Raw genomic sequence first — 14,875 nt, 5'->3', positions numbered from 1 at the left:
GTTAGCAGAACAAGACATTATCCAAAATCTGTTTTTTCTTATTGCAGTATATTGTCATTGTTGTGATTCATTGCTCTGGTCACTTGTGACCTCGCCTGTAAAGCTGGTGAACTCCCCAACGTCCAATGAGGAGAAAGCTCGGGTCAGTGAAGCTGCTGCAGATTGCAGGACATTTTTGAACAGGCATCTCAACTCAAGCATAAACAAAGTGAAAAACCACAAAACAATCAGAGCCAGTATGTGAAACATGCTTTCTAAATGTTTTAATTAGTTTTACTTTAAAACAATTTCTAATTTTTCTGCGTTATCATTTTTTTTGGAGGGACCAATCCACCTATTTCTGACTGGCCCCAAAAAAAGTTGCCACCAAAAGAAAAAAGGTCACTTACTACAATATTTAGTTGGATCGTCTTTATCTTTGATTGCGTGACGCTGCTTTCACTGTGATATTGTGTCAGTAATGTTCTGCAACCTCACAAGATTTATTTTAATCCAGTGTTTCTGGATTAAATTTTCACAAAGATCTTCAGCAGCATTGATGATGGTAGAGTCTGACCAACCTGCACAAAGCAGCATCAACTCTCTCTAGCTAAAAGAGAACGTATGTCCAAACTTTTGACTGATATATATACCAAAAAGATTAGGAATTGTTTTTACATTTTACTTCCTTATCTGAAACATACCATGTTGTATTGTTTTTGGTATTCTAATATTATCGGAATCTGAATCAATTGTTGTTGTTGTTTTTATATTATCAGAATTGCCTTTATTGTCACATGGTCAACCAGCGAAATTAGCCATCAACCCATCCATACAATAACATACAAGGGGGAAACAGGACAGGATAGGAAGACAGGGTAAGCCGCAGCGTGTGCACGCGCCGCCAATCATTTCTTCAGTTAGAGGGATACAAGGGGGAAGAAGAGGGTAAAAAAACATACCCCTAGACTGTGCCCTGAAGAGCACAGTGTAGGAACATCAAAAAAAACCTCAGCACATAGGCACATACAATATACACAAGAGACCAAGCAATGAAGGCGTGGGAAGGGGTACGGGAGGTGGGGGGGTCGTTAGGTAAACAGGGAGAGATTCACGTCACAGTGTTCTTTGGAGGAATGCTCCCTATCATCCACAAGGCCGAGTGCTGATAGGGCGGGAGCCGAAAGCAGATTAGACTTCAGTTGTTTAGGTGAGTGACCGCTCTCCAGTTTAGCATGGTCACTCTCTATTGTCCATCATGGTCTCAATTTTCTCCACCTTCCTTTGCAAAGCCGTTTGCTTCTCCGAGATGTTTTCCATGTTGCGGTTAAAAGTCACAGTCTGAGTGCCGACAGCTCTGCCCACCGCATCAATCAGGTCGGGCAGCTTTTGGGGGCCCTTGACAGCTGTCCCCACACTTTTAATTTCACGATACACCAGGGCAATGCCTAATCCAATCAGCAAGAACCCTGTGATCATTGTGCCGAAAAGGTAGACGTCTTCGATGTCCTCCACAGAAAGAGTCGCCAGGCACACGGTCCGCCACGTCTCCCACGCGTCCCTCGTGTAGCCAGCTGCAAACGTTCCATCAGGACAAGCAGGTTCCCCCGAACCCAGGCTTCTCGTCGAGAAGATGGTGTCAATTGCATTGAGAGATCATTTGATCAAATCCATTTCTTTTAGTTTGAAGAGCAGTGTGAAGAGAGTCTCTTAAGGAATAGCAGTGCCAGACGAGACAGGAGAAGCCAAGCAGGAGAGATAAGGGGAGGAGAGGGAGAGAAAGAAAATGCGACCGCCTTCAACGAGAGCAGAAAGAGTTATTATTATTATGTCCATAATGAATGGCCCAAACGCTCCAAAAACAGAATAAACTCTATTCACATTTACATTACATTACATTACATTTAGCAGACACTTTTGTCCAAAGAGAAACAAAAATAATAAAAGTTAAAGGTAAAAATATCTTTAGACAGGGCCTAAAGGAGGTCTAAGGGAAATAATGAGATAGAAGAGTGAAGGAGGGAAAGAAGGAAATGAGGTTAAAAGTAGTTAGTGTGTTAGAGGTGTTAGGAGAGTAAGTGCTCTTCGTTTACATTTACTACATAACTTTGTAAAGTTGACATTTTGGGCAAAACTTGATGATTCTTGATAATAAAACTTTAAATTAATTACTGCAGTTATCTGTTTATTCTAGTAGTCAAGTAAACATCATTCTCTGAATTCTTAAATTAGAGTAAGGCCAAAATCTGATTAAGAAATCTGATAATGAGATCTGGATTCATGACGTTTGGTTTTTACATGCTGTTTTTGCTTCCACTGATTGATTTTCATGATCCTGGTTTGAAAATGTCCGACTCCACAGAAAGTGGCTTTAAGTAGTCCATGATGCACGTAGAAGCCTGGTGTGAATCACTGTTATAAAAAGCCTTTCTCTTTTCAGCTTCAGCTTTCAAACTAACATTACAAATTACATAATCATCCAGACATTCAGACATTCCTGGCACAGATGAACCACTTGAACCACCGATTAATGGGTTTAGTTATGCTCTATATTTGAACAGTGATGAAGACCCTGACGCCTCACTAATCTTTTAGCAAAAGGCTGGTATGGCTGCAGACTTTTTCCAAAGAATCAGAAACACGCCTCATATATCTCCTTAACTGATTTAATAAAAGGTTATCTCTTGGTTAAATAGAGTTATAACCCCAAATCAGAAAAATTGGAACATTGTGAACAAAATTGCTGAACCCAAGATATTTCACAACACATTCCGAAAAAACAATGATGTGATGGCAATAGGAGATTAGAAAGAGGATTTTTTAAGTTTTTTTTTCCAGAGCAGTGTAAAAAGTACTTTGCTTTACTTTCCCATATTCATTGCTAACAGGTACAGAATATTAAAACCTATAAAGGGCACCTCATCACATTTAATCCACTGCTGATGCACTTCTTCATTAGAGGATCACGTAACTCTGCACTACAATATACACTATCTTTTGAGACCCTGCCTAAAAGGTGTAGCATAGAAGGTACTTCATTACAGCACATTTTTACTTCTTTTATCTCTTTTCTGCTACTCTAGAGGGCACATTAGTGACACATCTCCAACCGTGGGCACCATGTGTGGTAGTTGCCCCCTCTTCCCCCTTTTCAAATCTGGCAGTGTTTACAATATCTCTCAACAAATCACATTATGGGATCAAGTGTAGTGTAACTTAATCTATTACAGTATTATAGGTAGGGTGCTGTTCTGTTTCTGTCGTCCATTAAATTTTCATTGATATAAACTATTGTTTTATAACACTTTTAATTTTGTGTTATTATTTGGTTTTATCTTGCTATATTTGGCTAATTCCCACACTTATTGCTGACGTGCATAAGGTTATGAGTACAGCCAGGCTACTAATCAGTGTAGACAAAAAAAAAAGCAGCTAAATGGGTATTTTGGTACTGTTACAGCATTATTTGTAAAAAGGAAAATATCCCCAAAAACAAAAAAAAAGTGAGAAATTGAAGTGATGTACAGGACTCTGCCAGTGGCTTTTGGACCTCCAGCTTTATGAATGTATGTGCTGGAGTAATATGTGTAGAGCTTCGAGCAGAGTGCCATTATTGTGCAACACTGGCATTTATAGTATAATGTAATTTATCACAGTCCTGTTGATAGGTTGTTGTTCTGTTTCTGTCATTCATTACATTTATTTTTTATATATTTAGATCATTCCAACACTTGCTGCAAACAGGTGCATAATATTAGGCAAACAACCAGACAATTAATCACTGTAGACACTCATTAGCTAAATGGGTCATTTGGAAAGTTTGGAACTGTCATAGTAGACTTTTGTAAAAGTGAAAATGTGGCAATAAAAGCTGTGATGTAAACTAATGTAATCCACGGCTCCACCTGTGGACAGGGATTACACATCACTGTCTGTCAGTCAGTCACTTGGACTGTTCTTAATGGTGTGGGCTTGATTAATTATTTCTCAGGAAGATGAATGATACGGTTTCAGATTGCAGTGACGTGCTGAAGAACTGTGAAGTTTGGAATTAGCTTAGTGAAAAGTTCTCAGGATTAGTGTGTAACAGAAGAGACGCTGAATCACAGTCAGGCCTGGGTTTCTGAATAGCTGGGATTTACACAGTTCTTCGGGACAACCTCCTTTACTGCCAACATTTGACTAGGACCCCATGACTGAGTAATGCACCTTTCTAAAACCCAGACCGTATTAATCAGAACAGGTGCTTTTGTTTCTGTAGTGTATGTATCGGTCAATATCAAAATAATGCATATTAAGTATAAGCAGAATAGTTTAATAATATAACTGATAAAATAATTCTTTATTCATTTAAATTTTGATACATCAGCTCACAGACATCTTGTGCTGATTGCCATCACCCTAGGAATGATGAGGGGAAAAGCGCCATCTACCAACCCAGAGAGAGAGCAAGGCCAATTTTTAAGGATATGAACAATTATTTTATACCTTTTTAAAATGACTCAAAAGAGCCTTGCAGTTTTACTCATTGACCCTCATTGTGTTCACACTGGCAGGCAACAGCTGCTTATTTATTTCTTATGGGAGGCGCCAAACAGCCTCAAACACGCCCCCAAGAGACAAACAAAGGGTGACTCAAGTTTTCTGGAGCCTGCCAGCTAATTCAAGGTCTGTAGTAATAATGCAACCATCCTATTTACAATTCACAAGTATATAAAAAAAAAGTCATTTGATTATTTGTGTGTGCCTGAAATATCTTGATTTTGATTGGTTTTAAACATTTACAAGAAAAGGAAGTTCAGAATTTAGCTGTTTTATACCACTTTATACATGCTCCTGCTGTGAAAACACCACTAACGCATCCTGAAATCTGCCTTAATCTGTTAAAAATGCTGTAGAGGCTTGTTTAAGAGATGCTATAGACGGGTCTGAGCGCACAACTAGGATTAAACTTCACTAACTGCAGAAAAGGATGGAAGGACAATGTTTAATATCTCAAATATTTTGGCAAAGGTCACAGAAGTTAAAAAGAATGCAGATTTGTTCATTTTTCGAACATTTCTTATAAACAGTGTGCAATACCCATGCAGTCTAAATTTGTTTATGTTACGCAATTTTGCTTGTTATACAATTTGAGTATATTAAATTGACTTAAGCAGCCTTTGTAACAGTTGACGCCTTTCAGAATAAGCATTTATGTTTATATATGTTTGTCAGTTGCCATGCAGCTATGTAATGTAATCTTATTAATAGTTACTGTTTTTCTGAGAACACTTATCAGAACAGTTATCTGGAACTGCGTGAAGTCGGGTGGGACGAGATTTCCAGTTCAGACGTCTGACATGACGTACATGAAATGAAGCAAAATACACAAACCCACTATGTGGAATGCACACATATTTGAAGTGTTCGTGTGGTATTTTAACACACCGGCACCTGAGTCAACAGAAGAGCTGAATTTAAAGTTCCAGAGCAGAAAGAAAAAGACTGGTAATAAAACCACAAAAAAATAAAAAATAAAATAAAAAATAGAAATTAAAACCAGGGAAATGTCCTCTAGAGACTCTCATAGCTTTAGAAAGGACTGTTCAGCTGAGAGTGAAAGTCTCCCACATGCATTTCTGATTTGGCTTTATCTACAATATTTATACTATGAGTAGAGAACAGTTCCACAGCTTTTCTGATCTTTTTCTGGAGTTGCTGTGCTGCCATCTTGTGGCCATTAAGGATTTGAACTATCCACTCACCATTTAAACCATTAACCTCAATCACAAAATAAATATTAAAGAATATTAATTTCTTTAGCTTTGATGTATAATTTAATATGGAGACTCATTACAAAACGTCTGAAAAACACAAAATATTTTAGCTCACATTTCATCCATTTCCAAATGTGTTTTACAGATGCACTGTGCAAACGTTTATTTTTTTTGCATGGGTTGATGATCCATTATGTGGTTTTAAGCAGTCATTGCCCCGTCTCTAATGTTACCCTCATTAACCTGCAAAGACTGACCGTCCTTTAGACTGGACAAAACCTGCGATATATTCACACCCGATAAATGTGGCCAAAATCTTTAATTTTTTTTTATTAATTAGTGTTAATTCCAACGAGTCACTTCCATACTTGGTAAAAACAAACAGCTGTGAGAGAAATTCAATGTTAGAAAACAAAAATAACTCAAATGTTTGTTTTCTTGCATATTAGAAGGCTTGTATTAAAATGTTCCTAATGTATTGGCCAAACACCAGTCTCCAAACTCTGAGGCCAAGCCTAATATGGCCACCCTGTTGTGATTACACAATTTACAATTTCATTTTACGGTTTAGTCTGGGGTCTGTTTTGTGGAAAATTAAGGGCCAACAGGCACAGTATTCTGATAACCCTGCACAATACAGTCACTTATTGTTCTGCCTCTCAGGGCTGATACTGCAGCTTCAAGTTCCTATCCTTATTCTCCCCATGTCTGAGTTTCTATTGACTGTCTAAAAGCTAATGAGGTTATTACTGTAAAAATATAAAAGAAAAAGTAACCAGACAAGTCTTTATAAAAGTGGAATGTTTACTGAGTTTTCAATAACAAATAAATTTACTGTAAAAATGTTTAAAAAAAGTAACTTGCATTCCCGATCATGAAAAAAGTTTTAGATAAAAAGATAAGCATAGAAAAATAAGGTTAGTACACCGTTCACCAGTAATTGCACCCACCACCTGTTTAGAGAAGAGAAAAGCAGGGTTGGGGAAAGGGGTAGAAAAAAAATAAAAAGAAATTTAAATGAACAATTTATCGATTATAAAAAGTCTGCATTCATATGCACTAGTTGATAATCAATATTACACTGAGATTACTGACGCTTACCTCTCGTGGTCTGTCAGATCACTTATGCCCTGAGGAAAACCATCAGGTATCAGCAGCAGCATCTGGTCGACAGCAGAACACAGGTGAGGAGAAAGTTAGTAAATCATCACAATCACACAGAGCCAAAACTTACTACAAGTTACACAACTCATGCTTTTTTTTATGTTAAATTTTAGTAAATCTATTTTTAAAAACTTAGACTAATAGAACTATTTTTATTTAATCAGGATTTAGTCAATAATATTTTTTAAACCATATTTTAGAGCAAGAGTTGCACTACATTTCTACACAGTACAAAAAGAAATTAAGGTGGTTTACAAAACCACTTTTAAATGGAATAATAAAATCAGTTAATTACATCTACAGATTTTGAACTTAAGGTCTAAAATTCTACTATTTTTTGTATGTTTTTTCTTAAACACAAAACAATAAACATTTATGTTGAGAAAGAGATTTAGGGCAGATGTTACCTTTTTGTTGCGCTTCCTAGACTTTACGCCTCCTTCCCCAATTTTGTTCTTTATTTTGTCAGCCCACGAAAGCCAAGTAAAGCCTGCAAGTTTTCAATCTTCTCCACAGTACGTGTTTCATTCACACTACACATACATTTATATCGTCGAGCACGAGGTAAGAGGCGTTCTCCCTTTTTCCTTCTTACATTTTGATGGACAACACTACATGATTTGTAGCAAACACTAGATTTTGTTCTGGAGACTTCTTGGTATTTTTCAATTATACGTTACCTTCCTTATAAGGGGGAAGCTATTTTTTAGACTTTGCAGGTCTCGCCTCATGATCCTTTTCAATGGAAGAAACATATGGAGTGAGCAATAAAATTGTCAAAGACATCAGATGGTCTTAGTGCAGCTTAAGAGCGCACAGACACGTTTCAAGACATTATAACTACTTGGTGTATTGTGTATAAATCATTGAACTCATAATTGAGCAGATGAAAGTACATTTGCAGGGGGAAAGTAATTGCATGTTGATAACAGTATTTATTATATTCAGTAAACTTTTTAAATTCAGCAAACTGGGCATTTGACTGATTTTAATTAAAAACAAAAGGCATTTTCCCAATTTAACAGTAGCTATCTATTTGGATTCTAATAAGCAACGGTTTATACACAATATTTTGGCAAGGAACAAACTCAGCTTTGTATAAAAGTACATGTGTTTTTTTCTGCATGCAGTGGTCAGTTTTTTAGAACTTAATTCGGTTAGTGTGCCATTTAAACACAGTCTTCTAAAAATAACCAAAATACCAAGTTTTGTTAGCTGGAAAAGAACACTGCGCTTTATTGACATTCTACAGAAAACAAAAACAGATTTAGTTTCCTATTTAGGCAACGAACACAGATTTGTATTTTATGAAAAAATCTATACAAAACAAAAAGTAGAGTTTTGGAGTTTCAGTAAGTGTAGTATAAGTGCAGTTAACTTATACACATTTTGGGCTGGTCATTTTTCAAGACAATTGGGCATTTCTTTGAACAGCATAAACTAAAAGTACAGTTTTCTTCTGGTTTGTGAAAACTGATCATATTTATACACTGCAGGTTGTTTCAATGGGTCTTTTTTTTGTTTTGTTTTAAACGTTTATCTAGATCTTTACTTTCCCCCTTCATTTTGAAAAGGCTATTTTGTGTATTACGATACTCAAAAGCGCTTTTATATACAAAATAAGTGAACAGGTCTACCATGCATAAGATTTTGCATTAGAAGCACATTAGTCTATCCAAAGAATCTGCAAAATACACTACCCAAGAGACATAGCCCTAGTTACACTCAAATGATCAGCCGGTCAAAATCATAAGCAAAAATATCAATGCGCAAGACAAGGCAAATAGGAATAAACAAAAGAATAAGCACAGTCCTTACAGGTAACCACAAAAGGTTTGTGTCCCATCAACTTTTAAGCATTAAAAGCAGTCTGTGGCAAATAAAAAGAACTGAACAAAAACATACAAGAAAAAGAAAGATATCTAAAATTACTTTGTGTTGTTAAAAGGAGGAGTTACAACGGGGAGGCGGCTGCCCAGGCAACCAAAGTGTTTAGACACGTCTCAGAATCTTCCGTATGGGTGCTCCCTATAGGCGCCTTTGTTCTGCCTCGAGGATGCCGACTTTCCACCAGTACCACCCCAAGCAGCACCTTCCCAGTCATCTTCAGCTAAAAGGACAGAGAAAATTACCAAAATCAGCATTTAGCATTCACTGTTCATATGGTTACAGATTTAGCCTGATAATCAATAATTATTTTAATGACATAACTAGTTCATATTCAGGGTACTGCTAAATTTATATAATGTAATTCCTTTTAAAGGTGTAGTCATTTAATCTGAACACTTCTATAGTTCAAAAGGAGACATTTGAGGTAAGCCCAGATTTTAAATTGCAAGTGCTGTGTGGACAGTTCCTTACCATAAGATCCATAGGACTCCTGAGCCTCACCATGACCATAGTCATAGTACTCTGTATCGCTGTTAGGACAAAGAAAAGAACCAAAAAAACAAAGGTTTAATTGGATATTTCAGTAAATGATAGTATTTATTCAACTGACTGAAAGGGAACATTAAAAACATACAGCTTATAAAAGGTCTGTTTACTTACGCTTGTGGAGCAGGCTGACTGTAATAGCCCTCATAACCCTCATAAGCTTGTTCCGCATAGGACTCCTCGTAAGGCTAGAAGGAAATTGAGCCATTAATTAGAGAAATTGAGATTAAACCAAGACCCAAGATGTACTTGATTGACAACAAAAGCTAAAACAGGCTGCAGAAACTCACATATTCTCCGTACGACTCTGGTGGCTGCTGGTGATGCTGCTGGTGAGAAAGCACAGGTGCGGGGGCCATCCTCTGAGGGGCACTAGGGGGCCTGGAACGTGCAGAAGCTCCTCCACGATTGGAGCCACCGGAAGGTGGGCCACCTCTGCCCACAGGAGCCCCACCTCTTGATGCACCTCCTCGGCCAGGACCTCCTCTAGGAGCTCCACCACGGGGTGCGCCACCACGAGGGGGCATGCCACGTCCCCTAGCTCCAGCCAAAGGTGGTGGACCTCCACGGCCTCTGACTGGACCACCTCTTCCACGGTTTGAACCATCTTGTGAGCCATTCAGATAACCAACATCCATGAATGGGTCTCCATGCATCTCATCCATGTTTTCCACCTGAAAACCAAAAGAAAGCACAATTAACGCAATAGCACTGGACAAATTACAGGAGCAAATGCCTAACAAAAAGAGGGGCAGTGTGGCTAACTATGATTTAGTGCTGCTGACTTGAAAAAGTGAGTTAATGTATGCTATATCTTATTCATATTAGTTTTACATATCCAACTAAACACCATCATGTACTTTAAAAGGAAAGAACCATTAGCCATTAACCTTTGGAACGTGCAAATCGTCCAATTAGACAAATGGTAAAAACCTGTGCAAAAGATCACAACCCAATGACTTCTAAAGCGCTCCAACTGTGCACAGATCTGGTTAAGTTTATAGCCATTAAGCAATCAAGTAACAAAGCAAACAATCACAACAGCTAATTAATTATATCTTTATTAAGATTTTAGGAGAGACGTACAGGCATTAAGAACTTCTTGACTTCCTCCATTGCATGAGCCATTCGCAGGTAGCACTCTGGGATTGGAGCAAACACTTCAATATAGACATGCAGCTCCATAGCAAGGTGAGCATATTTGGGTTCACCTCCCTTCCTCAGCTCCTCCTCCTAAACCAAAAAGCAGAACCACATTAAGAAACAGATTCCTTACAGATTTTACTGCAGTTTAATAAAAGAATTGAGGCCTTGTGCTTAATAACAGTGGGAAACAACTGCTTACCTTGTTTTTGTCCCTCATCGAGCCCTTGCCCAGGACTGAGATTTTGGCACCTGTATCCTCCTGTAGTCGTTTGATGGTGCTGCCCTGGGGTCCAAGAATCTTGCCCACAAAGTTGAACTAAATGGTAGAGGGACAGCGTTAAAACTAATGGGATCTAGCCATTATTCGAAATTCACCCATCTTAGGAAATACATACAGTTCTGCATGTTTCTAATAAGTAACTCACCCGTGGGTATTGTTTGACAGGAATAAGCACACGCTCCTTCACACGGACATTCTTGGCAGTAAAAAGGTCCAAGTAGGCCTCTTCATCTTTCTTGGGCTCTCCTTTTTGGATCCTTTCAATTTCTGAAACACAAAATAGGCAATTAAAAAAAATATGTGCTCCCATTGTTCAATGAAGGAATCACTTAAGCTTTGCTCACACTAAACAAAATAACCATCTAATCAGATGTGCAGTGAGGAAACACAGGAATGGTCCCAGTTTGTCCTGATATAAATTAATTTCAGAAGCGCATAGTGTGATATCAAGACTGCAGGCTTAACGATTTAGCCTGTAATTGCAGTTACCTAGCAACTGGGCTAAACCAAAATCCCACATCTTATAAAACAGTCTAACCATTAGCATGAATGGTCGAAAATGATATGAAACCTCAGCATTAATCCTGTGAGCCGACTGGTGACAGAGCCTGGGTCTCTTAGTTGTTGTTAGTTCGGACAACCTGATGAAATTGATCACTTGAAATAGGTCTTTTGCAAAGCTTTCATTTTAAAACACAACACGAAATCAATAAGACTATGAGCAACATAAACCATAATATTTGAATGCAAGAGTTGTTAAGAAGCAGTGGTTTAAACAAATGATGCTACATCCAAGTCCAATCAAAAATGTAGGTTTTTTTTACAGATGCGGTTATATTACCTAGTAAGTTATTTTAAGTGGGGGAAATGTATTAAATGGTCGGTCACCAACAAAATGATGTAAATGGCCCCCTTATTCTCTACATACAACAGCGTCAGCTAACCACGTGTTTGTGGGTAAATCCATTGTTCGAAGCAGAACACATGAAACACGGCACTGATCCGCATTATTGATCATATGCGATTTAGATATTTATAATTGGTTGTTATTTACTTTGTTTCCAGCGTTTCAATTAACATCTTGGCTCAATAACAGTTTTAAACACCGAAATTAACCGTGACGTTAGTTTTCAAAAGCTAAGCTAGACAAAAGCCGGGTTGCTGTTCCACCTTAAATAATACAATAGAAACAGTGGCGCCTGAGCAGCTTTTACATGGCGCATATAAAAGGGAATTTAAGGTGGATAATGAAAGAGTGGAAGCAATCAATGCACTTCACTAAAATGCGAGGCGTATATTTAAATCGATATACTTTTATATTTTACATTGAAACGGCCATAATTCGTTAGCTGCCATGCTAACCTTGTTAGATAATTAAGTAACGTTAAGGTTAGAGACCATGTGAACAGTTTCGTGGCTGATGACTTAAAACTGCTTAAAATCAGCTTAGTTTATTTTTTCAGTTGACCTTAAAATGTTGGATCGTTTAATGGTTTAGCGGAAAAGGGGTAACATGGCGCCTATAGAGAAGCTTTAAGGTGGACCAGCACATTCAAACAAGACGCCATCTTCGGCCTCGTATTCACATTTGAATTGAATATAAAGACTTAAGCAGACTAACTAGCCTGTAAGTAACCAGAAAAAATGCATGTCTTCAATTAAAAATACAAGTTGGCCAGATAAGACCTAGGTTATAATGTGTTACCTAAGCAAGTTTCGTAACACCAGCTTAAATGAGATGGGCATTCTTTGTTTCTTATTTAACGTTATTGAATCTGAAGACTTAACGACGTAACGTTAGCTATGTAGCTTAGCTAGGTTAGCTAAGATAACTAAAAAAAAAACATACACCGAAATTAAAAGCATAGTTTATAGCTGCGTTAACTACATTAGCTAACGCTAGCTATATAGCTATATTTTTTTTTAGAAACAAAATGAATTTAAGGTTCCTGAGCTAGCCAAGTTAGCTAGCTAGCTCGCTAGGCCCCACACCCACTTTACGAGTGATTAATACAGCGATAACGTTACCATGTGATTCGTAAAGCTAGCTGTTAGCTTAGATAGCGTCTTTGTCGAGTTAGTCTACCTTAAAATATTGCATTGGTTTGACTGTGGCGCGGGAGAATGGTTTACATTGTCTAGACTGAAGATTTAAGGTGGACCACCAAATTCAAACCAAGAAGCCCCAAATCATCGGCCTCGTAGTTACATTTAAATGCAAGTTAATACTTATTATAGCGTCTGAACATTTAGAAATAAATGCACAACAGCTTTAAATAACAAAAAATAGCTAAACTCTAGACAAATTATGCATGAAATAAAGCTAGCTAAGCTAACATAGCTAACTAGGCCCAGATTGGGTAACTAAGGCCCAGAAAGTAAAAATCCATCCCAGAGTGTTTTGTACAGCTGCACAGTTTTGAACAGCCCAAGCACTTGGTACAAAACCATGGGATGGATTATTACTTTCTGGACCAGGGCTAAGTTAACGTTACTCACCTCCGACTAGGCCACTATTACATACGAGTTTCCAGATGCAAATAGTAAAAAAAAAAACCTTCCCAATTTTAAGACCAAATGTAACCTTATTAAGTTAAAAGTAGTTAAAATGCACGGCCTGTACCTGCAGACAGCAGTTTCATGGCGTGAGTGAAGGACGAGTCCAGGCTGTCCTTCTCCGCCAGCAGCTCCGGCAGGTACTTGCTCTCGCTCTCCATTTTACCGCCGGGGTTCATCTTCTTTCCTTTGTTGTTGTTGTTGCGGTTGTCCATCGGATCCATGTAGGAAAATGAGCTCCGTATCGCGGGGCTTCTGTAGTGTTGGAGGTTCTGTGTGAAGGAGAGAAAGCTGGAGGAGAAAGAGCTGCTGTACCGCCGCGACAGAGAAACGGCCTTTTTATGCTGCTTCTCTAACAAAGGAGCTCGCGGAGGGGGAAGACGGAAATGACGTCGAGGTGTGAAATCGAGGCTCCTGGGCTTTGCGCGATGATTAAATAAATAAATATATTATATAATATAAAATATATTGAAATATATATATAATACATAATTTCACCACAAACAACAGAACTATAGAAGCCCATTCCCGCCTAAAAAAACCCAGCACATTACTCTCTCATTATTTTAAGATACTACTTTATTATTTTGAGATATCAATTTTTTTTTCTTTGGGAAAAAAGTTTTTTTCTTTTAAAATAATTACTTACTATTTCATACTAATGACTTATTATTGCATAATAACATACTGCAAAATAATTAGATGGCAGTTTATTTAATAATAAGAAAAAATATGTTAGTGGTGGCAATGGGCTTGCATACTGAGTCTTTAAGATGGCTTTGTATTTTTATAATGAAAGTATGGCCTCAATATAATAATTTATTAAAATATGTTAAAATATTAAGACAAGGTAAAATAATGAGACATGGTAAAAAAGATAAACCAAATATTGTATAATTCATATTATAATGCTAATCCATATTTAGGAAACAGTTATTTTATTGCTATTACAGGTTATTTGTAAGTGTAACATTAATCACTGTTGCATTTTCATGTTTATGGTAGTTTGAGTTAAAACAAAGAAATATATTTTCATTCTCAAACACTAGGAGGCAAGATTACACCACTTAACCTCCAGATATGAACTCCCAGTAAAGCATTTTAAGTGTGCAGTGTCACATAATCCAGACAATTCATATAAACAGTACAGTTATTCAGAGTGGTTCAGGTATGAAGTTATTTAATATAAATTACAATGTTTTCAGGGTTTACAAGGTAAACATAACAGCCACATGTAATATTGTCTGTCTTTAGTTTTACTCTCTATAAACATTCTGGTGTGTGTGTGTGTGTGTGTGTGTTTGTGTGCTTTACTCTTTAGCTGACATATTTATTAGTCAGATCTCTTTGCTTTTGCATATTTATCTTCAGAGCTAGTCACAGCATGTTTCCCCTGCAGCTGTTAAAGAGTGTAAGGAGAGAGTGAACAGCAGGTGAGAAGAGTTAAACAAATCAGAATACAGACACACATACAGTCTTACATCTTAAATGTTTGTGGATTCTCCTTTTACTTTTTCTTAAGTTGCATCCATTGCTGACACAGATGTGCAAATGC

The 14,875-nt window shown here is 37.5% G+C and overlaps 1 protein-coding gene across 2 annotated transcripts; it reads right to left on the bottom strand.

Annotated features, from left to right (window-relative positions):
- Positions 1-6,524: 6,524 nt before the first annotated feature.
- khdrbs1a (KH domain containing, RNA binding, signal transduction associated 1a) lies at positions 6,525-13,708 on the bottom strand. 2 transcript variants are annotated; one of them, XR_002648794.2, is made up of 10 exons: positions 13,388-13,681; positions 10,910-11,031; positions 10,684-10,800; positions 10,425-10,571; positions 9,629-10,012; positions 9,453-9,526; positions 9,264-9,322; positions 8,835-9,012; positions 6,840-6,901; positions 6,525-6,691 (listed from the first exon to the last, which is right to left on the bottom strand). XR_002648794.2 is itself a non-coding variant. In XM_022663212.2 (8 exons), the coding sequence occupies exons 1-8, from the start codon at positions 13,542-13,544 to the stop codon at positions 8,906-8,908; spliced, it is 1,167 nt and encodes a 388-aa protein (XP_022518933.1). In that variant the 5' UTR covers positions 13,545-13,708; the 3' UTR covers positions 8,109-8,905. The 2 variants fall into 2 exon arrangements, 1 of the variants encoding a protein (XP_022518933.1); XM_022663212.2 differs by lacking the exons at positions 6,525-6,691; positions 6,840-6,901 and having other exon boundaries at positions 8,109-9,012; positions 13,388-13,708.
- Between the last annotated feature and the right edge of the window lie 1,167 nt (positions 13,709-14,875).

This window comes from Astyanax mexicanus, chromosome 7 (assembly GCF_023375975.1).
Source record: "Astyanax mexicanus isolate ESR-SI-001 chromosome 7, AstMex3_surface, whole genome shotgun sequence".
In the NCBI taxonomy this organism is placed as follows: domain Eukaryota; kingdom Metazoa; phylum Chordata; class Actinopteri; order Characiformes; family Acestrorhamphidae; genus Astyanax; species Astyanax mexicanus.
Note: the sequence above shows the minus strand (reverse complement) of the source record. Positions and strands in the feature narration are given on the sequence as shown.